The sequence below is a fragment of the Pelophylax lessonae genome, assembly GCF_965119305.1.
Source record: "Pelophylax lessonae genome assembly, chromosome: 9".
In the NCBI taxonomy this organism is placed as follows: Eukaryota; Metazoa; Chordata; class Amphibia; order Anura; family Ranidae; genus Pelophylax; species Pelophylax lessonae.
The window spans coordinates 82,881,620-82,904,882 of NC_138776.1; the positions used below are offsets into that span (position 1 = coordinate 82,881,620).

The 23,263-nt window shown below is 39.8% G+C and overlaps 1 protein-coding gene across 1 annotated transcript in view; it reads left to right on the forward strand.

Moving 5' to 3' along the window:
• A2M (alpha-2-macroglobulin) overlaps positions 1 to 23,263 on the forward strand; it is a gene marked incomplete at its 5' end in the record, with an annotated part of 182,584 nt that overhangs the window by 38,954 nt on the left and 120,367 nt on the right. The window contains 6 exons of the mRNA XM_082267710.1: positions 3,075 to 3,255; positions 6,466 to 6,622; positions 7,410 to 7,462; positions 11,034 to 11,054; positions 13,801 to 13,969; positions 18,820 to 18,904. Of these exons, the coding sequence (XP_082123836.1) occupies positions 3,075 to 3,255; positions 6,466 to 6,622; positions 7,410 to 7,462; positions 11,034 to 11,054; positions 13,801 to 13,969; positions 18,820 to 18,904 (666 nt within the window). The remainder of the gene's footprint in view (positions 1 to 3,074; positions 3,256 to 6,465; positions 6,623 to 7,409; positions 7,463 to 11,033; positions 11,055 to 13,800; positions 13,970 to 18,819; positions 18,905 to 23,263) is intronic.

Below are 23,263 nucleotides of genomic sequence, written 5' to 3' on the forward strand. Positions count from 1 at the left end.
CAGGCCAAATGCGGCAGTTTGCTTGCCTTTATCCAGCCCTCAAGAACTATTCCTTCCTCTAACACTAAGAACGAGGCACCATTGCTTACACTGATACCAACAGTGGGGCAGTAAACTGGGCCTTTGTTTAGAAAGTTTGTAGACCCCATCTTAGAATATTAGAGGACAATGGAGGAAAGAGAATGATCCTGAGCCCCATGTTTTAACTCTCTGAACTAACCACAGGTCTCTAGAAATCGCATTTAAATTCACATAACTTTCTTTGTGTTTCTTTAACAAAAACTGTTCCTCCAGTCATGGTGTTTTCTTATTATTCAAATGTTTGTTAAGTGTACCTTACTATCAAATGGGAGGAAATGTCCCCAGTGGAATGTGTAATTAAAAGTCTTAAATTGTTGTCTAACAGCCAGAATTTTTATTTTTTGTGTGTGTATGATAAAGCTTTTAGGGAACATTACAAAATCTCTCCACAATCATATTGGCATTAGTATAAATGTAATCATGTGAAAGACATCTCTCTGTCTTAGGTTTTTTTCGTGAATAAGTACACCACGGGTTTATTTACTAAAGCTAGAGAGGGCACAATTAGTCACAATTCTACAGAGAAATCAATCAGCTTCCAGGTTTTATTGCTAAAGCTTAATGAAACAAGCTGAGCATAGGTGTGCACAGCCTATTGCATTAGGGTGTGCACCCCAAAGTTTCAATATGCATGCATGTGTGCGTCTACATCTATATGGCCCCGGTACATTACTCTCCCTGCTGGTACAGTGAAATAGAAGTGCGTAGGTACTTCTCTTATGGCAGAGGGAGATCTTTCCCATCTCCTCACTGGCAAACAGAGCAATAATGCTAATGTGCCCTCTAGGTGATTATGGTGTGCCCAGGCACACCTGGCACACCCTGTGTGCATGCCTATGAAGCTGAGGTTAGAAGCTGATTGGTTTCTCTGCAGAATTGTGACTCGTTTTTCCCTCTATAGCTTTAGTAAATAAACCCCCTTGTGTCTTGTTAGGTAGTGCTAGAACAAAACCTTCCTTCTGATCCCCTTCTGGGAATATGACTTTGTAAGATTATTTATTGATAAATATGGCAATGACTAAACTAACTCTTTTGTGTCTTAGAATCTTATATTCCATTAGGTGCCAAGATATACTATTTCTTTCTCATATCTGGTCATCAAATATTATTTAAAATACTGTATTGGTAAATCTAATATATGTAAATATAAATCACAAAAAATCCATTTGAAGTCATAATAAATGAATGTAATTTCCAAAGCAATTTACGTATGTTTAGAAATCTTTAGGTTTCAATAAAATAATTCCTGCTGATTTTTGCCATGAAGGCCCTTTTTTGGGCATTTCCTGTTGCAAGGTTTTTGGGTTAAGACACATTTTAATGATTTTTCTCAGCATTACCCTAGCAAGGTCTCCAAAGTATATAACAGATGCAGATCTCCCATCTATAGAAATAAACAATACCTGATGACAGGATTCAAAAGATGACAGAAAGTAATGTAGCACTATGTCTTCTTTAATAGACAATGTTTCTCAATGTCTGTAATATGAAAAACTGCAACCCACTACGGTATATACAGGTCTTAGGTGCAGATGAAGAATTAGTCAATTTAACCTATTACTGGTAAAATAATTAAAAATGTGCTATATCAGATGTGGATGTTTAATGATTTGGGTCCTATCTTTTGCAACTGTGAAAGTCTGACATTTACAAATAAAAATTAAAAATAAAAATTAAAGTACAACTAAAGACTTCTAAATAAAAAGCTAAACAAGTACCAAATTAATTTACTATGTGATGCACAAACTACATAAAGTAAATAAATACTGTGTACATAACCTTCCCTAGCTGAGCAAAATCCTTCTTCATTTGTGCCTCACATACTCCCCCTCCCAGACACCGTAGCTCAGAGCAGGAGGGTTTCATCAACAGAGACAGTGTTGTCACTATAGAAAGCAGTTGGTAAAGTACTGTTTTCGGCCCTTTGTCAGTTGCGTGGCCCTCAAGAATCTAACACACAGTAGTTTGTGTTTTCCTTAGCTACTGTAGGTTCCTAAAATAGCCACTGGAAGAAAATATTATTTAGACTGGGCTCTGGTACATAAACGGTTTGGTTTATTCTTTGTCCGCTATGTTTTTTTTTTACTGTTCCATCCACCCCTTTCCTCATTTTGTATCTGGAGATTCGGTTCATCAGCACCATACGTGTGTGCAATTTGAACGATTTCTAGATCATCACACAGGAGGCCGAGCCCTGATTTGCAACAAAAAAAGAAGAGGTACTGCCAAATACAGAAGAGGTCGTGGGTTCAGATCCAGGTCCTGACAGCCAGTCTGTTTTATAGGTCATTTTACTGTATTGACTGTGATATCCAGAAGTCTGTAATTTGGATTTTTTTGAGACATCCGTGCCCTGACCCATCTCATCCTGAATTTATTGGCCTTTTAATAAACCCTGTTAAGGTGTCTTAAAGTGACTGGCTTCCAATTACTTCCACCCCACAAAGGGTCAAGAAATCTGTCCTGAGGTAAAATGCTAGCCCACCAAACCACTCAGGGGTCCCTAACTGCCTTTGGGAGGTAAGAGGGTGCTACAATAATAAATATTAAGCTAAACTGCTTTGAGCACCACTGTGTGAGCAACTGCTTCCTGCCCCCTAGCACACCATGGCAGAGGATGGAATTCAGCTCCCGTGCAGCAGATGTTGCATTCTAACGCCATGCAGACTATTAATATTTATATTGAGAATATGTACTACCAGCATCTTGAGCTTTCTTTTAGTATTTAAAATACGTAAATCTACATGAAACTGACTATGTTTATTTAATCTCTGGAATTACATTTTTTTTCCCCAGCATGAACATGCACTAATTCCTGCTTTTTCCAGCTATTCTTCGTACCACTTGAAAATTGAATGATTTTCAGTTTACATGTTGGCCAGATATAGGGATTTTCTCCTTGTTAAAATGTGCAATAACTTTAATTTGATAGTTCTCTTTTTGCCTTTGTTTTATGTTTTATTCAGAATCACTTTCAATTTTTAATTCTTCAGGCAATATATTCTGTTGGTGCCGACTGTATTAAATTCAGGAAAGGAACAGACATTCTGTCTGCAATTGTCCCACCTTAATGAGTCTGTTAATGTGAAGGTGTCCCTGGAGGGACAGCACAACACAACACTGCTGGAGAAACATGTCACAGAGGCAGAAGAGAATAGTTGCTTCTCATTCCAGGTAAGAAATGGTGGGCTAATGGCAAAATGTAATAAAGCTGGTTCACTGGTTATCACAATGACTATTGCCCGTTCATATCATCCATGCAAAGGTTGAAATTAATTATAAATATAAACTCTATTTAAAGGCTGACTTTATTATTATTTTTTTATTTACAAACTGGACAAGGAATAGAATCTCTATTAGGTGAATATTTGAAGTCTGTGTCCCATTGGGTAGATTTCTCCTTATTACCTGTTGGGCAGAGATCTCTTTATCTAGAGCTCTACAACAAACTTTTTTTTGTAATCAAATGGGAAAATCTTGGTCAGTGTATTACTGTGTATATCTTGCTGTTCCAACCCTTTATTGTCCAATCGTACAAAAAATGAGGTAAAATCCTATTAGTGGAGTCACAGACAGCAATAAAACTTGACAGAAGTATTTCCCAATTAAGTCTATCTGAAATATGTAAAAAAAAAAGGTTTTGGATAATTTAGGCTATACATTTTTGTCATTTCTCAGGGAAATTTTTTTTAAAGCTTCCTGTCCTGTTTAAAAAATATTTATACACAGTGTTGCTGCTGAGCCCGATCTCAATCCAGCACTGTGCCCCAGAGCAGTGGCTCTCTCTTTCCTCACTGGACATAGAGGCAGCAGTGGGAGTCATTGGCTCCTGCTGCTGTCAATCACAGCCAGTGAGGAGGGGGGAGTGGGATCGAGCCCGTACAAGTGTGCCAATAGCACTTAATTGCTATGGGGCAATCGGGGAGGAGCCAAGAGTGCAAGCGGGGGACCCCAGCCGAGGAGGATCAGGGCTGCTCTGTGCAAAACCAGTGCACAATTCTGTATATAACATGTTTACAAACACTTTACTCACTCACAAATGCGATGATGTTAAAAGACTGAGGTAAGGAAACCCAGGTTATATTTTGGGTAGGTGCCCATAACTACCAATCCATTTCAACTTTCCATTTATGAAACAAATAGCCTGATCTATATTTTGAAAGTCAATGGGAGGAATTTACTAAAATTGAAGCAGATAGAACCTGCAATAGCTGTGTAAGAGTCCTTTCACATGACTGCTCCGATCAGATCCACCTGTCAGTTTTTTAGGCGGATCTGATCGGATCCCCCATGCATCCCCATGGGGCAGCGGATGTCAGCGGAGACATGTCCGCTGAAACCTGCTGCCATCTGCATCCGATCCTGTCTGTGAAATCCGGACGGATGGAAACCCTGTTTTCCATTCCTTCCAGTGGATCGGATGGGATGGGATCAGATGAGAGCGGACAGGCGGTCCGCTCTCATCCGATTCCCCCATAGAGATGCATGGGGCTCTGATACCTCCCTCTCCGCACACAGAGCGGAGAGGGAGATGTCACCTGCCTGCTCAGCTGTGTTTAGCTGTGAGCAGCACGGATCCGCCTACGGAGGCAGACCATGTGAAAGGACCCAAAATGAAATCTAGAAGCTGCTTAGGTGCCATTACCAGCTGCTCCAGATTCAGGTTTCCCTTGTCTTAATTTAACCTCAATTAATGCGGGGCTTTAAATAGCCAAATTGCCTTCCCCTGTGAAAGTGGATTGAAAAGAATCCAACTCTTTACCAAAAAACCTTTTTTAAAAAAAAACTAACATTTTTAAAACAAAAATACACCATACTACTTTAAGAACATTGTTAAGCTGGGCCCTTCTAGTTTCTAGTAACCTGTTTTAGGCTTTTCTATGCCAACAGTCAGAATAGCATTCATTTAGTAGAGGCGTGTAAACAGATAAAAGTTGTTTCCATCATCCAATCAGATTCCAGCGGCGGGGAAAAACCCAACATCGTTTTTGACTGCTTATGAGCAACACCTCCAAATGTTCTTCCCTCAAGATTTTATTCATAGGTTTTAAATTACAAATGTAACATTGTCATTTCACAGATTCTTAGCAATTTTTTTTCCAACCTCCTTTGGAAAATTCTAGTTGCCCAGCTCTTACACTGATTCAATGGCTTCAGAACATTATGAGGCCCTGGCTGACTCAAAATACATGTGCGGAAATGTGAAGTCAGAATGTCTGATCTGCATAGTTGCATCAAGTCAATGGGATTGGTTTACTAAAATTCGCTTTGTAGGGGAATTTTCTCCAGAGCTTAGTAAATGAGGTGAAGCACTGCTGACTTTGATCATCCAATCATGTGCAAGCAAAAATGCTGTTTTTTTTTTCCTTGCACGCGATTTGGAATTCCTTGCAAAGTGAAACTTTACTACATTCACTAAGCTTTGGGGCAAATTCTCTTGCAAAGGGAAAAGCTTATTTACCTTTAGTAAATCAGCTCCCGTGAAGCCACTGCACCAATATGAAGGCTAGGGAACTAGAATTTTATCAGAAGTGGTCAGCAATGGCAACCTAGATATTTATATCCGCAGGTTTCCTTTTCATAACTCCTGTAACAGATGATATGTTTTTAGATGAAAATTCTCTTTGTGTTTATGCAATCAACAAACTAAATTAAGACCCGGTTCACACTGATGCGAGTGCCGGGTTCGCATGTAATGTCGGAGCGCACTGCTCCGACATTACATGCGATCAGCTGTGCGGTGCGAGTTTAGCCATACAGTTTGTATGGCTAAATTCGCATCGCACCCGGTGCAAACACGCACAGGAGGCATTTTTGCAGCCGCATCAGGATCGGATCGCACAGCGGTTCACACTTGTGCGATCCCATCCTGTGCGAACTGCACGATCGCACTGCGATATGCGATCAAACTGGGGGTGTCGTTAAGATTACATTGACACCCCCAGCGTATCGCATATGGCAGTGTGAACTGCCGGGGGTGCGTGTGCGATGCGGGAAAAGGCTGCGAATTCGCAGCCTTCCCGCATCGCAATAGTGTGACCCGAGCCTAAATGCTGATGTGTAAAGATCAGAAACCCACAACAACCAATAAGAATCTGAATACAATAAATTGAAATCTGTTTTTACAGCCTGTATTGTCCTTACAGGTCCAAACTGGGCCAATGAGACCCTTTGGCACTTAGGTGATCTGTGCAAGCTGAATAAACTCCACAATTGTAAAATCCAGTGAGAAGTATAGTGTCCCTGAAATTTTCAAAATCACTGAGATAAATGAGGAATATTGTTTTGGTCAGTTTTAGGTGGAAATTGACCTTCAGTCATCACTTGTAGTTTTTCCATTACTGATTCTACCAACGTTGAGGTTCTCGTTTTGTGTCCCTTTAGACACCAAAGGTTGAGAGCCCACAATTGGCATTCATCACACTTGATGTGGTCGGTGATTTTTTGCACTTTAAGTCAAAGAGAAGCGTCCTCATCAGGATCCCATATAACTTGGCGTTCATCCAGACTGATAGACCCATCTATAAACCTGGGCAGAAAGGTAAGCTGCTTGAATTATTAACTAACTGAGAGTGGAACGATGAAAGAGCACTACAATTCTATGCTAATCCCTAGTACACACAATCAAAAAAACGGATAACAAAAATCACTTTAGATGAGATCGTACGATAATCTGATTGTTAGTACATAGCTTTTGAGCATCAATCTCAACATTTTATCCAACAATATCGAAGGGACAAGCACGAAAACATTTCTCAGATGATAGCAGAGCGAACAATTTACGTGTAATCAGTACAGTATTCGTTCGAAAAAAATTAGAAGACCAAGACCACGCATGCTTAGAAACAAAAGAATACATTACAATACAATACAACACATTACATCACATCCGAAGTTGTATTCTGTTGTACGAGAATATACATACCTTTAGTAACCTACCTTTAGTAACCTCTTTATTCTCGATGTGAGACTAGCATGCAACAAAAAACGGACGATCGTTCCTCCAATATTCTCATAGTGTGTACAAGGCTTAAGAGCTCTCCTTACTATACCATACATTACTGCACATGATCAGCTGCTTGACCTATTACCAACTAAGACAAGAATATGGGTACAACACTACTATTCCATGCTAAGGCCTCTCGATACCATGCTATTGTACTGTCTGTATGTACTATACATTACCTTACATAATTAGAAAAGCTCAAGCAATGCATATAATATGTATTTACATTATTAGTCAAAATGCACATTGAAATGTTGCACTCTCTTTAGTGTAATGTATATATTCGTATATAAAACAGAATCTCTGTTTCTCTCACTTGTAGTTCAGTTCCGTGTTGCCACCATGGATGAGACATTTCATAGCACCTATGAAAAGGTATGTTGGATATTTAACCATGCTTAAAGAAGCTATTAACCATAAGGCCCCTTTCACACGATCAGGCCGATCAGGTCCGCCTGTCCATTTTTCAGGCAGACCTGATCGGGCCACCCATTCTCCTCTATGAAGAGGCGGATGTCATCTGATCTGACAAGATCTGCTGAAAACAGACATATGGCGATACCTTTGCCATCCGTCCAGTGGGTCGGATCTGATGGGATTGAATGAAAACAGACATGCTGTCCATTTTCATCTGATCTCCCCATAGAGAAGAGTGGGACTCGGACAGGTCAGTCTCAGCACAGTGAGCAGAGACGGACCTATCATCCTCCTACTCAGCGGGGATAAACGGAGCGATCCCCACTGAGTTAGTGGAGTCCTCCGAGCAGATCTGCCCCGTAAGAAAGGCGCCTTAGGCACAAATCACCGTGCACCAAGCAATGTGTTTCTACAGTATTCTAGGATACCCTGAAAGAGCTAACTCGTATTGTCTTTACATTTAGACTGCAGTCTATTTTTTATATTTACATTGAGGGAAGTCATGCTTTATTGCCCTTTTAAAAGGACATCTAAACCCCAAAACAAAATCTCAACCAAAAAGAAAAAAAGTAATTTATTACATGTTACCAGGTTCTTTTAATGTAATGGCTGCTTTAGTTTGAGTTTTTTAGGCTAACTTTTTCAGCAAGTACAGAAAATACCTGTTGATCTTGCCAGAAATGCAGTGTTCCTGTCACTTCTCAAATAAAAGCAGACAAATGTTATCTACTTTTTCCATACTACTAATCTCCCCACCCCCATGTAACAGAAACAAATAGTGGAGGTCCAGCCTAGGTGACCACCAAGGCTCCCTCCATAGATACAGTGAGGTTAATGAGCAGAGACATCGAAGGACAGAAATGACAGAAAGTGTATTACCTGCAAGATTACCAGGTGTAAATAAAAAGAAAAATGCTCCAAAAAAAAGAAAAATAATGCAACCACCTTACCTATGGACTAGTGAGCTGCTATATAGTATAATTCATTTTTTAATTTAGGGAAGGATTTGCTTTAAAAGTACTATGGACAAAAAAGCATCCTGCCTGTAGGAAAATGAAACCTTCTTCTCAAGCTGAAAATAAAGCCATGGCAAATCATGCACCTTCTATGGAGCCCACCCCAAATCTGCCTAGCTGTGTAGCCAGACAGTGCTGGGCCCCCTTTAAATCTGAAATTACAGGGAGCCCAGCATTGTCTGATTACACAGCCAATTATGCAGGTAGCAACAGCATTTTGGAATGACACGTGAAGGGAATGTTTAAGTATGTAAGTATAAGTAGATTAGAAAAGGGGGGTAACCATTTAGCAAAATGGTTACCACCCCTACCCCCATCTCCTACTCGGTTAGGCAGGGCCATGACAGATGCCGCCTAAGGCACCAATTTTACAACCCCCCCAGCAAAGATTGCCATCTTGGGCAGTGGTGCTGCCCATGCACACACACATACATACAAACATACAGTCAGCTGAGTGACGCTAAAGCAGGCCATACATGGGTCAAATTCCTGAAACAATTTCCTTACGAAAATCGGAAAATCGTAACTAAGCATTTTCCTTGAAATTTTGCGCAATTAGTGGGCTGCAGCAACAGAGGATTTTCATGTGGCCATCGAATTTGAGTGATCAGGCATGTTGGAAATTTTTGGAAAAATTAAAGAATTTCTAATCAACGATGGGAGAATCATGCGAGAAATATAAATCGAAAAAGAAAAGTGCATTAGCTGTGACCTGGAAAGAAGATTCCCAGCCATGAAAATTATTTTCTGTAGCAACATGGGGTGAAATGGCTTGCTGATCAAATTTTGAAATCAATGGTGGCACCAACGGATTACAAAACGCACAAAAATTCTGATTTTCGAAAGAAAATTTGTTTAGAATTTGACCCATATATGGTCGGCTTAAGTCTGTTAAAAGTGCAGACTCAGCACCACTGTGCAGAGTTTGCTGCCTGACCACACACAGGAAGGTACAATGGCCAGCAGGGCTCTGATCAGAAACACTGAGACTGTACTGTGTCATTGAAGAGGCTTGGCGGCTGCACCCGGTATATGCAGTCTGCCCACCACTAGGCTTCGGTGAGTGTCACCTGGGGCAATCGGCTTAACTAACCTCATGGCCCTACCTCAGCCTCTATGGATACAGAATACTAACCGCATTCATAGCAATTATTTACCCATAGTTACACCCCAAGTCAGTTTTAAGATCAGAAAAGCTTTTATTTAAATTGCTATAAATCTTGTTAAAAGGCAAAAAAGTTAAAAGTATGGCTTTTTGATTGCTTGTTATTAATGTTTTAGATACAGCCAGCCCACGCCTCCATTATCAGCCACTATGCTTGTTTTAATTCTTTACCCAGCAATCAAGCCATTCAGGTCATAGGAAACCCCTTCAGATCATAAGCTGTAGGTTACTGCACACAAGTGAGTGACATACAAGTGAGCGCATCATGTAGAAGATGTGGCAAAGAACAACTTTCTCTGCAAAAGTTTTAGGCTCTCTATGGTTGTCACCCTGTATTATGTGTCCAATAACTAACACAGACTAACAGCTGACACACACATTGCAAAGGCATGGACTATCTTAGAAAAGCTTGCCCTGAGCAATGATGCGCCGTTGATTATACATGTGCAATTCATTTAGTTACAAATTAGTTTTCAGACGAAATTCGGCATATTCATTCATCGGATGCTTTGACGATTCTCTTTTGACAAATGCATACGAAAACGAATTGTCAGAATGAAGACCCGTAAGAACGAAAACCCGAAAATACAAAAATGCGAAAAGAAAGCAATTTTTTTTTCTTTTTTTTCTATTATAAATGAAATTATTAACCATTATTATAGTTATTATTAATATTTTTATTATTATAAACCATTGTAGGTAAAATAGCTGAATCCAGTAATTCTTCTATTCAGGTTTCTGTGCCATAGCAGCTAATTTGGCATAGATTAGATTCACATTTTTATTGGAATTTCCTTTCAAATTTGGCTAAATTAACTGTTAGTGAATGTTACAAATACAAATGAATCTGAAGTAACGAAAGCCGCATCTAAACCAATAGAACAGAACAAATACGAATGCGTCCGAAGTTATGAATGATCTGAAGTAACGAATGCAGATCATAAAGAATGATCTAAAAAACAAAAAAACTCCCAAAAAAACTAATAAAACGAAAACAAATCTAAACAAATTTTTGTGGTAGTGCACATGGCTATCGTTGATGCAGGAGCGAGTGTATGTAGACCGATAGTGGCTGGAAAATGCTGGAAGAGATCAGCAACACTGAGATGCAAAAAAAAAAGATGAAAATTTTTTTTTTCCTTTTATATTATTTTTTGGAAAAATTACAGCAAAGTATGATGGGCAGGATAATAGCAAACAAAATGCAATTCAGTTTAGATTTAGCTCTGTTTTAACTTGAATTATAGAAATATATCTTTAACATACTTTAATGGTAGAAATTAACTTGTAAGCTGCATTATTTTAATATATTTGTTTTAACTCCTGATCTTTTCCATTTCTTTTTTAGTTTCCTGTAATTTATGTTGAGGTAAGAAAAAAAAATGTGTTTGTGGTCAAAGAACCTTAGGCATACATATATTTTCAATTTGGGTGGACAGCAGTTAACTCTCCTACCAATGAATTTGTAAAGGGCAAAAGTTTTTAACGTAGCTTGCTGCAATGAGTAAACAGTGATAATGGCTGCTTACCCTTAACATAGAGGTTAGACCCTTTGCCAAGTACAGGAGATAACTCAAAAACGTTATGCTTTTTTCCAAGTAGCGCTACAACAATGATACATTCTAAATTAATACTAGACATATTTTATATAATCAATGAGCTGATATGGAACCACTATTCATTTATGAAGATGGATATAATAAAAATAAATTCACATACTTCTTAATAAGTGCATGTCCTATAACACTGTAGAGCTCTGGAGCTCAACCTGTGACCGGGGTTCTTGGGGCCCCCACAGATATTAGTTTGTGTTTTGCTTACCTAGGATCTGTCTTTACACTGGCTTGTAGTCAGTAAGTAATGTGGATCTTTTCCTTCCCACTATCTTACTTTTTTCTGTGCTGTTCATCCTATTTTTCCTTTAATATTTTCTTTTGATCTTTTGAAATTGGATTTTGCTTGCAGAAATTTTAAACATGGCACAAGTCATTTTTAAGAGGGCTGCAGGGGGCACAAATGTGGAATCATTGATCTGCAAAGGGGCTATAATATCAGTCATCTCCAGCAGTTTTATGTAATGTATCCATTCTATGACTGTCTCCCCAAGTATCCAACTCCTATATAATGTTCGCAGCCTCCGACCATCTCTTATAAAACATCTATAGTCATTGATCATCTATTGTTGCACATCTGCAGTTTCTATCGCATTACATCCACTGAATATTATAAGTAATCCATGGGTGTTGTCAGGTAACACACTTGAGGTCTCCTGTACCAAGAAAGTTGACCACCAGTTGATGCGTTTAGTAGTACAGACCCTGGCAAAGGTCACAATTTACTTCAGCTCTGGGAGGTTTACCCCCCTTCATGACCAAGCCATTTTTTGCGATACGGCACTGCGTCAATTTTACTGGCAATTTGCGGTGGTGCAATGCTATACCTAAACAAAATTGTTGTCCTTTTTTCCCACAAATAGAGTTTTTTTGGTGGTATTTGATCACTTCTGCAGTTTTTTTTTGCGCTATAAAACAAAAAATGGCCAATTTAAAAAAAAAACTATATTTTTTACTTTCTGCTATAAAACACATCCAACAAAAAATCAAATGTCTTCATCAATTTAGGCCAATATGAATTCTGCTACATATTTTTGGTAAAAAAAATCCCAATAAGTGTATATTGATTGGTTTGTGCAAAGGTTATAGCGTTTACAAACTATGGGATATTTTTTATTTATTTTTACTAGTAATGGTGGTGATCAGTGACTTATAGAGGGACTGCGATATTGCGGCGGAGTGTTGGGACACTAACTGACACTTTTGACACTTTTTGGGGACCAGTTTCACTAATACAGTGATCAATGCTAAAAAATATAAACTGTCACTGTACTAACGACACTGGCAGAGAAGGGGTTAACATCAGGGGCCATCAAAGGGTTAAATGTGTGCCTGACCAGTGCTTTACTACTGTGGGGGAGGTGCTTGTACTAGTAGAAGGCATGGATCAGTGCCCCTGCTTAGCAGAGACACATGATCCATGTCTTCTGCAGTGACAGAACGGTAAACTGCCTTGTTTGCATAGGCAGACCATCGTTTTGCCTGTGTACTGAAGCATTGGCGGGTCTTGGCAGACATTGCGTCCACTGTACCCGCCAATCAGCTCCCGCTGTGTCTAATACCTGGAAGGGCAGGATCCTGCGCTGGAGAGCCACCTTGCCACTGCATATATTAAGTATAGGGCCGGCAAGCGGTTATTGCAATTGCAATTAATTATATATTTAAAAAATAAAAATATACATATATATATATATATATATATATATATACACACACACACATATACATATATATATATATTTTTTAATAAATAAATATACACATATATATATATATATATATATATATATATATATATATATATATATATATATACACACACACACACACACACACACACACACCAACTTTCTAAAAATGAGAAAGAGGGCACCTTTTAGTACACAGTATGTAGGCAAAGGACACAAAGGGGTTGATTTACTAAAACTGGTGCAAAATCTAGGGCAGCTGTGCATGGTAGCCAATCAGCTTCTAACTTCTTTAGTTTGTTCAAATAAGCTCTGACAAAAAAACTTGGAAGCTGATTGATTTCTATGCAGAGCTGTACCAGATTGTGTATGCCCCAATTTTAGTAAATCAACCCCAAAGTCTTTTATTGGTTAAATCCACCAGTTTTTTTTTGCCACTACTTTCTTTATACTGGCCTAGATTAGCTGAAAGATTTCGTGTAGAATAATACTTTTGGCAATTAAATAGTTCATTATTATAAAGAGGCCCAAACATTAGACCAAAGAGGACAAATGATCGGGAATTAGGAACAAGAGTGTTTTAGCTCCCAGTGAGGGACAATTGGTAAGTATGACATATATGGGATTGCCAGGTCTGCAACAACAAGTCTCTTATTAGATTTACCCGGGGACTCGGGGAGGTACAATTTTATTTTGTAGTATTTTAAGGTTGTAACAATAATTAATAAAGCATTTTTCTGTACCTATACAGTATTTGTGTAGGAATATAATAGATGCAATTATAGAAGTTATCTGATCTAGTGTGTCCTCTCAGGATCCTCAGGGAAACCGCATCTTTCAGTGGGTAAATGTAGAGACAAACAGAGGAATTGCTCAAGAATCCTTCCTACTCACCTCTGAGCCCAGGCTGGGGACATATAAAATGGTTGCACAAAGGGAAAAGGGCTCCAAGATTGAACATTTCTTTAGTGTGGAGGAATATGGTAAGTTCTTCATCTATGGCACACATTTTATTTTAAAAATATCATATTGGATTTTAGAGCTATATTTTAAATATGTTTATTCATATGCTAGAGATGGGACGTTGTTAAAAAAGCAGAACGTTTAGAAGGAAGTTGCAAAAAGCGCAAACAAAGGGGAAATATTTTTTATGGAAAAGGTTGCTTTTGAATTTTTTTTTCCTTTTAACGTGAGTGTAAATGCTTTAAAAAAATAAAATAAACATGTTATACTTACCTTCTCTGTGCAATGGTTTTGGTGAAGTTGCCCCCGATCCTCCTCTTGTAGGGTTCCCTGCTGGTGCTTCAGGCTCCTCCTTTTCTCGCCCCCATAGGAAACCGCCTCCTATGAGGGCACTTGTGCTGGCTCAATCCCGAGCCAGGCTGTGGGCATCTGTTGACACACATAGTGCGACTTGACTCTGCCCCTGCTCTCTCCTCACTGGGTTTGATTGACAGCAGCAGGAGCTAATCGCTCCCGCTGGTGTCTCCATGTCCTGTAAAGATAGAGAGCAACGCTGCTGCTCTTGGGCACAGTACTGGATCAAGATCAGGCTCAGATAAGTATTTGTATATCTTTAGCCATCAGTAGGGGGAGGGGAAGGGAGGTTATACCCGGCAGTCCAGTCACACAAGGTGTTCACCAAATGTTCACCAAATACACCATCCCAGGGAGTAGACTCACAATTTCCAAGTTAAAGCTTTGAACAGAGGCTTGTCCCTTGGCTTCCCGAAAGAGTACTTGGGTGACAGTCACTTGGAGCAGGGTCCTGGGCATACCCAGTTACTGTCTCCAGCAGCAGAATTCCAAATGCACTTGGTGTGGGCAATCTCCGGTGGTGGAGTATTTTGCAGAAAGGCAGCTGTGTGTCCTCCCCCTCTGCCTCATCCTCTGCCTCATCCAGCTCCTCTTCCTCTCTTTTTAAATAGCACCAGACACTACCAAAATGGCTGCCCCCGGTGGTCTCCTTGTGGATGGCTGCCGAATTTCTGTATTATTGAATGCTCAACTAATGGTCTTCTTTAAGATGGTTGCTGCATTCGTACACAAACAACAGTTCACCTGAAGAAAACAACAGAAACAATGGAATATGCAAGAGGTGACCAGCGCTATGGAGTTTGCAGTGAATGCGTTTAAAGATCTAAGGTGTAAGCTGCCAACAACCAACCCTAAGGAAGGGTTAAGGGAGTAAAGGGAGGTGCAAAGGTTGATACGGCGCTACCTTCCAAGTGATAACGTGCCAGACAGAATAAATAAATAAATAAATAGTGATTTTATTTGTATCATAAAGTGCTCAAGTGTTTGGTGGTCAGAGGACACAACAGGTTTTTCGACCTTTGACAATTACCCACACAAGAGTTAAAATTGCTGGTGCAAATAAATCAAATGGAAAACAAATACAAGAAACCAGTGAATTTATTAAAGAAGAAAGCCTGCTGTTAAACAGCGTGATATACCAGTGATAATCGTGATGAATTAATTAAATTAATTAAATAGGTAAAAAAATTTTTTATAATAAATATTAAATAATATTAATTCCGATAAATCAGTGAATTAAAACAAGAGCCTGCTGATGTACAGCGTGATGTACCAGTGATAGTGGTGATGTAAGTTCATAAAATCAAATGGTTAATAAATAAGTAAATACCACAAATTCCAACTCTTCTTTGTTGAAGGAATAGTGTATAGAGTGAATAAGCCAGTGTTTGAGAACAAAAAAACTTAGGTTGCAATCACCAGTGTGACCACTTGGTGTCACACATTGTATACAACCTGTTATTGCAATGGGACCGATATGGATATTCGGGGGTTCCTTCGCCATAATCTCCCTCTTTTTTGATCCTCAAAGATAAAGAGAGAGAGGGGGGGCCCCTTGGTATAGTATATAGTGCCAATCCAAAAATGGGGGTAGTGACTCACAGTTTCAGTAGAAAGAAGCCGGGAAGCTTCCGCGTTCCGCGGCCCTAGCTCCAAAACCCGGAAGTGACGTGATGACGTATGACTCCACCCTACGCGTTTTTTTGTTCTCAAACACTGGCTTATTCACTCTATACACTATTCCTTCAACAAAGAAGAGTTGGAATTTGTGGTATTTACTTATTTATTAACCATTTGATTTTATGAACTTACATCACCACTATCACTGGTACATCACGCTGTACATCAGCAGGCTCTTGTTTTAATTTACTGATTTATCAGAATTTATATTATTTAATATTTATTATAAAAAAAACTTTTTACCTATTTAATTAATTTCATTAATTCATCACGATTATCACTGGTATATCACGCTGTTTAACAGCAGACTTTCTTCTTTAATAAATTCACTGGTTTCTTGTATTTGTTTTCCATTTGATTTATTTGCACCAGCACTTTTAACTCTTGTGTGGGTAATTGTCAAAGGTCAAAAAACCTGTTGTGTCCTCTGACCACCAAACACTTGAGCACTTTATGATACAAATAAAATCACTATTTATTTATTTATTTATTCTGTCTGGCACGTTATCACTTGGAAGGTAGCGCCGTATCAACAGAAACAATGGCCCACAGGACTTTTAAAGAGACACAACCCACAAATTAAAAATACATACATTTATTATATGAAATCACATACATTTAAAATCAAATCATGATAAAGGATTACCAAGAAAATACATCAGTAGAAAATACATAAATAAGATTCATGTTATTGTATATACATTTCGACAATTTTGGACAGTCTGTGTTTTATATATCTCTATGCGTTTTGCGAGGGACACAGCTCGCTTCCTCAGGAAAGGCACAGATATATATATATCTAAAAACAAAAATCAAAAGTTAGGAGGAGAAAAAAAATATGAGTCAACCTAATACCCAAACTTACGATTAATATGGTTGTCTAAATCTTCACAATTAACCAGTGGGTAGCCCATAACACTCTATCAACTGTCCAGATGCCTCATAATGTCCTCTCAAGTGGGCAGGAGGACATTATGAGTCATCCAGACAGTTGATTGAGTGTATTGGGCTATCCATTGGTTATTTGTGAAGCTTTAGACAACCATATTAACTGTAAGTTTGGGTATTAGGGGAACTCATATTATTATTTTTTGTCTGTTCCTAACTTTTGGTTTTTGTTCTTAAATTTTATCTGTGTTTCTCCTGAGGAAGCGAGCTGTGTACCTCGCGAAACGCGTAGAGATATATACAGCACAGACTGTCCAAAATTGTCAAAATGTATATACAATGACATGAATCTTATTTATGTATTTTCTTCTGATGGATTTTCTTGGTAATAAATTATCAAGATTTGATTTTAAATGTATGTGGTTTCATATAATAAATGTTATGTATTTTTAATTCTTTGGTTGTGTCTCTCTAAAAAGTCCCGTGGGCCATTGTTTCTGTTGTTGTCTGTACTATTTGGGACTGAGACACACCTTGATCCCATATATATCCGCTCCTCTTCCTAACTGTTCACCTGAACACTGTCAGTTCCACAGATGAAAAGTGCAACAACAACAGGGGGAAAAGCAAGCATCCTAAGCAACTATAGTCCTGGCTACACATGCACTCACCATCAGTATGTTGCTGCTCCTAAAATTGTCCATCCAGCCAGATAGCAGGGGATATGTAACAGTCAATTTCTTCTATAGTCATCAAAGGGGCAAGTACTACTGCAACAAATTCAGGGAAGAAAGAGTGTTGAACTGTACACAGAGGAATCCTGCAACTAAAAAAGTAATCTAGATGATACACTATATTGTCAAAAGTATTGGAAACCTGCCTTTACACACACATGAACTTTAATGGCATCCCAGTCTTAGTCCGTAGGATTCAATATTGAGTTGGCCCACCCTTTGCAGCTATAACAGCTTCAACTCTTCTGGGGAGGCTGTCCACAAGGTTTAGAAATGTATGTCTAGGGGAATGTTTGACCATTCTTCTAGAAGCGCATTTGTGAGGCCTGGCTTGCAGTTTCCACTGTAATTCACCCCAAAGGTGTCCTATATGTTTGAGGTCAGGACTCTGTGCAGGCCAGTCAAGTTCCTCCACCCCAAACTTGCTCACCCTTGTCTTTATGGACCTTGCTTTGTGCACTGGTGCACAGTCATGTTGGCACAGGAAGTTGCCATCCCCAAACTGTTCCCACAAAGTTGGGAGCATAAAATTGTCCAAAATATCTTGGTATGTTGACACCTTAAAAGTTCCCTTCACTTGAACTAAGGGGCCAAGCCCAACCCCTGAATAACAACCCCACACCATAATCCCCCTCCACCAAATGATTTGGACCAGTGCACAAAGCAAGGTCCATAAATACATGGACGAGCGAGTTTGGGGTGGAGGAACTTGACTGGCCTGCACAGAGTCCTGACCTGAACCCAATAGAACACCTTTGGGATGAATTGAAGCAGAGATTGTGCCAGGACTTCTTGTCCAACATCAGTCCCTGACCTCACGAATGCGTTTCTAGAAGAATGGTCAAACATTCCCATAGACACACATTTCTAAACCTTGTGGACAGCCTCCCCAGAAGAATTGAAGCTGTTATAGCTGCAAAGGGTGGGCCACCTAATATTGAACCCTACGGACTAAGACTGGGATGCCATTAAAGTTCATGTGCGTGTAAAGGCAGGTGTCCCAATACTTTTGACAATATAGTTTATATGTAGGACATATAATTTAAATCTTAAGATTATGCATTTTGCCTGAACCTCAGCTTCAATGAGTGTCACTACTGCTGGTCAAGAAATGTACATAAGCATCTGAACTGAAAACCCATTGTTTGTCAAAGTCTGAGGCACTTGAGTGATTTATGTGCACAGAACTGAATCCTTGTTTGTCATCTTTCCAGTGCTACCCAAGTATGAGGTGCTGGTGAAAATGCCCCCGGTAATCACTATCCTTGATGAAGAAGTCAAAGTTACTGTATGTGGAAAGTAAGTGTTGAATGCTTAGACTGTCACTGAAGCTAGTACTACAGTATAGTCATACTGATCAGAGATTCTTTCAGAGTTAAATTGACACTAAACTTTGGTTTAAAAATATACAGGTATATCCTATTCAAGTTTATATTCTTAACTCAAAAATGTATGTTCCATTGCTCTCCAAATTCCTTTGTTTCTTGCTCCTATGGTCAAGAAATCCTGTTAGAGGATGGCTATGTTTGTTCTCCATTGTCCCACTATATGTAGGCATGTAGTCACCCTCTCTTGCTTGCTTCCAAGATGGACTAAGGATTATGGTCAATGCACATGACCAAAATTGATATGCTCTGCTAGTTCCAATAAAATAGAAGTGAGGGGAAAAAGGAGTTTCAGGAGCTCACGGAGGATGTTACAAGGAGGCAAAAAAAAAACACAGTTAGAATTTATTTAATTTAGAATTTTTTTTTCATTTTGTATAGTGTAAGTGAGGGTTATCATAGCTCCCAACTGTCCCTGGTTTTAAGGCACTGTCCCTGAATTAAGAACAAAGTCACTCTGTCCCTCTTCCCTCCTCATTTGTCCCTCATTTTGGTCTGAACTAGATAGTTGTATATAAAATGCACAATTTATCTTTCAATAAGTGATTCCCAGTGCTAAATCTTTCATCCAAATTCTAAATTGCTGTGTTTTTAAATTTCAAAAGCTAATATAAAGGAATAGTAATGGTAAAATAAAGCACTTGTGGGTTTAACTAATCAATTTTTTTGTACAATTCTCCTTTAAGGGAGTGTCGCAGGGGGTGTGTCCAATGCCTACATACATTTGCTAATAGGCATCCCTCGTTACGATCTCAAAAAGTTGGGAGCCAAAGGATATAACCCCTGTCAGGTTTATTTTTTCCCATTGGGGAGAATTCCCTTCACATCTTGTCCCATACCCCAAACAGGAAGTGAGAGGAAATCCCTCCAAAGAGAGGGAATCTCAAGTTTTCACCAGGGTTACTATAACTAGTGTCTTCATTGCAAGATTGCCACTCTATTCCTGTTCTGGTGAAAACCCAAAATATGGCATTTTCTTTGACTCTTGATGATGATGATGGTAAAAATGATAAATACAGACGATGAATCTCCCTAACAGGGACACAGACAGCAATAAGAACAGGTGTTCTTATCCCTCTCCACTCTGTCCAAAACGAAAAAAATAAATGTTTTTCCTTTAGCTATGCTTTAGTCTCCATTCACACTACCGCGACTTGTCAGCCTGACAAGTCGCGGTCCATCGCGGTCCATGCAGTGCTACAGGACCCGTTCTAATAGGAGCGATACAAGTCGCTCCGACTTAGAAAAAGGGTCCTGTACTACTTCGGGGCGACCTCTGAGTGACTTGCATAGACTTCCATTATATGAAGTCCGTGCAAGTCGCAGCGAAGTCGCAGTGCACGCGACTTCACAGGTCGCCCCCGAAGTCGTGCCGCTTCAGTGTGAATGCGGTCTTAGTCTTTCCATTTGGTTATTCATGTTCACTTTACTGATTTACGAAAACTGGAGAGTGCAAAATCTTGTGCAGCTGTGCATGGTAGCTAATCAGATTCTAACTTCAGCTTGTTGACAAAAAAAAAAAAAACCTGGAAGCTGATTGGTTTCTATGCAGAGCTGCACCAGATTTTGGAGATTGCAGTTTTAGTAAATCAACCCCATTGTGGTCATTCCTCTCCAGTCCCAGTAGCCTAATACCTACTGCAGGGGTCTTCAAACTATGGCCCTCCAGTTGTTCAAGAACTACAATTCCTATCATGCAGAGTCCTGGCTGTGAATGTCAGAGTTTTACAGTGCTTCATGGGATGTGTAGTTCTGCAACAGCTGGAGGGCCGTAGTTTGAGGATTCCTGCACTAGGGATATCAGAAGTAATTCAAGATAGTGAGGTTGTATTAGTGGCTATATTATTAGGGTGTATGATATGCTACTGACCTCAGTCTTCTATGAAAGACTTTAAGCACATGTTCACACTAAGTCGATTTGACATGCGATTTCACATGTCAAATCGCATGCCAAATCAGAGCCTATTGCTGGCAATGGCACCTTCCGAATCGGTGCGACACTGACTTCACGGCGCAGCACCGATTCCCAAAAGTAGTTTCTGCACCAAAGTTTCTGGTGACTTTGGGGGGCGATTTACATAGACATCTGTGCATGAACCTGCACAGATGTCTGTCAAATCGCCCTCCAAGTCGGACTGAAATGCCAGTTTGATATTGTGTGACTTCAGCTGAACACACATGATTTCAAAGCTGCCCTCAGTGTGAACATAGGCTTAGTCATTAGTTGAAAATACCACCCAGTTCATGGACTATGACACCCGGATTGTACAGTTTCACATTTTATTTTTGGGAGCATTAAAGTAGAACTATAGGCAAAACTTTTTATATTTATTTTGGATAGAGCTAGGGAGGATTACAACCCCTAGCAGTTTTTTTTTTTCGCCATCTGTGTCCCATTACAGAGATTTCTCTTAACTTCCTGTCCCATAGCCAAGCAGGAAGTGAGAGGAAATCCCTGCAAATTAAGGAATTCCCTGGGGACCTCCAGGTCACCAAAATTAGTGTACCTATTGGAAGATTTCTCAATTACTTTTCAGGGGACAACCTAAAATTTGGGATTTTCTTTTACTCCAACTATCAATGATAATGGTAAACAAGACAATTAGAGAGGGTGAATCTCCTTAAAGCGTAGTTCCGGCCATGAAAAAAAATGTTCAATAAAAATACCCCCGGGACAGTCAGGGCTAGTAAATTCCACAATGGATAGCCTCTGCACTGTCCCGGGTCGCACTTACCTGCAAGAAGAAATACTCACCTTTAAAATTTCTTCTCCAGCGCTGCCATCTCGGATGTGGGCAGCTGAAGCCAGCGCGATCCTCCTCTGCGTCCTCTTCCGTGTCCTCTTCTCCCAGAATGCGCCTGCACCAGCCCTGCTCGTCACTTCCGGTGCGTCGCCGCATTCCTCCACAGCTTCTGGGCATGCCCAGAAGCTGTTTGCAGGGAATGCGGTGCCGCAGCGGAAGTGACAAGCGGGGCCGGTGCAGGCGCATTGATTCCTGGGAGCGATGACGTTCAGCTCCCAGGAATCATTGCAAACCGGAAGTGACGGCACGGGCCGCGGCCGCCGAGGGAGGAAGTGGAAGAAAGGTCAGTATATGTTTCTACAATACAAGGTAAGTAAAAAAAAAAAAAAAAATCGTAACTATCCTTTTCCTTTTCAGTTGACGAAAAGCAAGCAGATGGCCACAAAATCGATTATGTTGATTTTGTGGCCGGAACTCCGCTTTAAAGGGGAAACAGACAGCAAAAAAGAAACTGATAGGGGTTCTAATCCACCTCCACTCTGTCCAAAACTAAAAAATAAGTTTTGCCTTTAGTTATACTTTAGGCAAGGAGTTTGGTAGCAAATGAAAATCTCTTCACTTATGTGGACAAGCTTTCTTCCTGGTTTGAGCGCTGAACATGATGATATATGTAGAAAGAGTTTGACTTTAGCTAAATTCTAAATAGAAATGGAATTGACGAAGCTTTAGGAATAAACATTGCTTTAATTTAAAATTTAAAGGATAAGTTCATGTTTAGTAACCCGTTATTCATGTTATACCCGTATTCAGGGTGTAACATGTTACCAAAGCACCTGCCTGCACCTCCACCCAATCCCCCTATTGTGACAGCGGGAGGCCGATCCTCTTCCTGCTCCCATTGTCCCAATTCAACATCAGTGTAACTGTGCATGGCTCCGCCTACACAGTTGCGTCATTCATTCACAGAGTTCTGTGAATGAATGATCTACAAGTACCATCGGCAACTGCTGCAGGCAGCTTGTAGTTCTCAATGAACTGTGAGGGCGCTGGTGAGCATTCTCATAGTGCTTTGATCTTTCTGGACTTCAGTAACTCTCCCACAGGCAGACAATTTGTACTAACAATCTGCAGGAGCCTGACATTACACCCACGTCTGCTGATCGTGGGTGCAAGGCTTTACAGACTCCTAATAAAAAATAAATAAATAAATGCTTTTTTTTTTAAACCTGCAAAAAAATAAGCATTTATTTTATTATTTTTTTCTAAGTGAATTTATCCTTAAAAAAAAAAATTTGTGAAAGAAAGCCAAGCAATGCCCTTTGGCTCCGTGCTGTAACCTAAACTACTGTATGTCATAGCGCTGGTTCATATAGAAGCTGGAGGTTGTGCAACAGGTGTTTCTCACACACGGACAAGCACAAAGCTGACCACCACTCTGCATGTCCAAGGGTGACAACCCTGTTTCTGCAGAAGCAAAGACCTAGTTAGCCTTACCACCCCAGGAGAGTAAGTTCCTTAACGGTAGGATC